A 1,156-nucleotide genomic window follows, 5' to 3' on the forward strand; every position below is an offset into this window, starting at 1 on the left:
AAGAAGACAAGAACCCCAATCCTGACTCCTAAAACATCTAATCTAGATTATGTTGTTGCTTAATTAAATCCATAACTAGACATTTGATGGGCCCACTGAGTACAGGCAATGTGTCTCTTTGTGCTCAGTCTCTATTCTGTCATTACCATCTTCAGGTTTCTATAGCTGTTCAGAAATTGCTGAGTTGAGCTTTCATCGTGGCAGAAATTGCTCCTCAACCTTGTTTCTCACATAGTTTTGCCTGGATCCGATTTCTAATCTGCTGACTCTTCACAGAGTACACAATGGGATTCATTAGAGGGGGAACCAGAAGGAAGGTATCAGCTATGATGACCCTAATAACTGGGGAAGCATTTTTGGCAAAGCGGTGAAGGGCGGCCAAGGTGACAATGGGCACATAGAAGATGAACACAGCACAGATGTGGGAGATGCAAGTGTTGAGAACCTTGAGGCGGCCCTTGTGTGAGGCAATGCCCAGAACAATCTTCAAGATCAACATGTAAGACACAGAAATGCACACCAAGTACAATAAAGATGTAAGAGCCACAAATAGTCCATAGATGACATTGACCTTGTTGTCAGAACAGGCCAGCTTCATGACATCCTGGTGGAGGCAGTAGGAGTGGGATAGAAGGCTTTTCCTACAGAATTTCAGTCTCTTTAGAATAAAGGGGAAAGGGAGAACCAACATAATACATAATGCAGCAAATACGAGGCCAACTTTAATGACTCTGGCACTGGTCAGGATGGAGGTATATCTGAGAGGACTGTAGATGGCTATCAAGCGATCGATGGACATGATTAAAAGTACTGATGCCTCCATAGCTGAGAATCCATGAATGAAGAACTCTTGGGCAAAGCAGGCATCGGGAGAAATTCCAGTGGCATTGAACAAGAAGATTCTCAGCATGGTTGGAAGGGAGGAGATGGACAGTCCCAGGTCAGAAAAGGCCAGCATGGAGAGGAAATAATACATAGGCTCATGCAGAGAGGTCTCTGTTTTTATGAAAAAGAGGATGGTGCAGTTCCCCAAGATGGCAAGGAGGTACACGAAGCAAATGGGGATGGAGACCCAAATGTGAGCATGCTCCATGCCTGGGATCCCAACGAGGAAGAAGGTAGAGATTGCCACCTCCGAGGTGTTAAAGACTGACAT

At 45.0% G+C, this 1,156-nt stretch overlaps 1 protein-coding gene across 1 annotated transcript; it reads right to left on the reverse strand.

The window, feature by feature from the left end:
* Positions 1 to 214: 214 nt before the first annotated feature.
* On the reverse strand, positions 215 to 1,156 carry LOC103681216 (olfactory receptor 51A7-like). Its single transcript, XM_008710748.1, has one exon. It carries the CDS (start codon positions 1,154 to 1,156, stop codon positions 215 to 217), a length of 942 nt encoding a protein of 313 aa, XP_008708970.1.

The sequence above is a fragment of the Ursus maritimus genome, unplaced genomic scaffold, assembly GCF_017311325.1.
Source record: "Ursus maritimus isolate PB19 unplaced genomic scaffold, ASM1731132v1 scaffold_16, whole genome shotgun sequence".
NCBI lineage: Eukaryota > Metazoa > Chordata > Mammalia > Carnivora > Ursidae > Ursus > Ursus maritimus.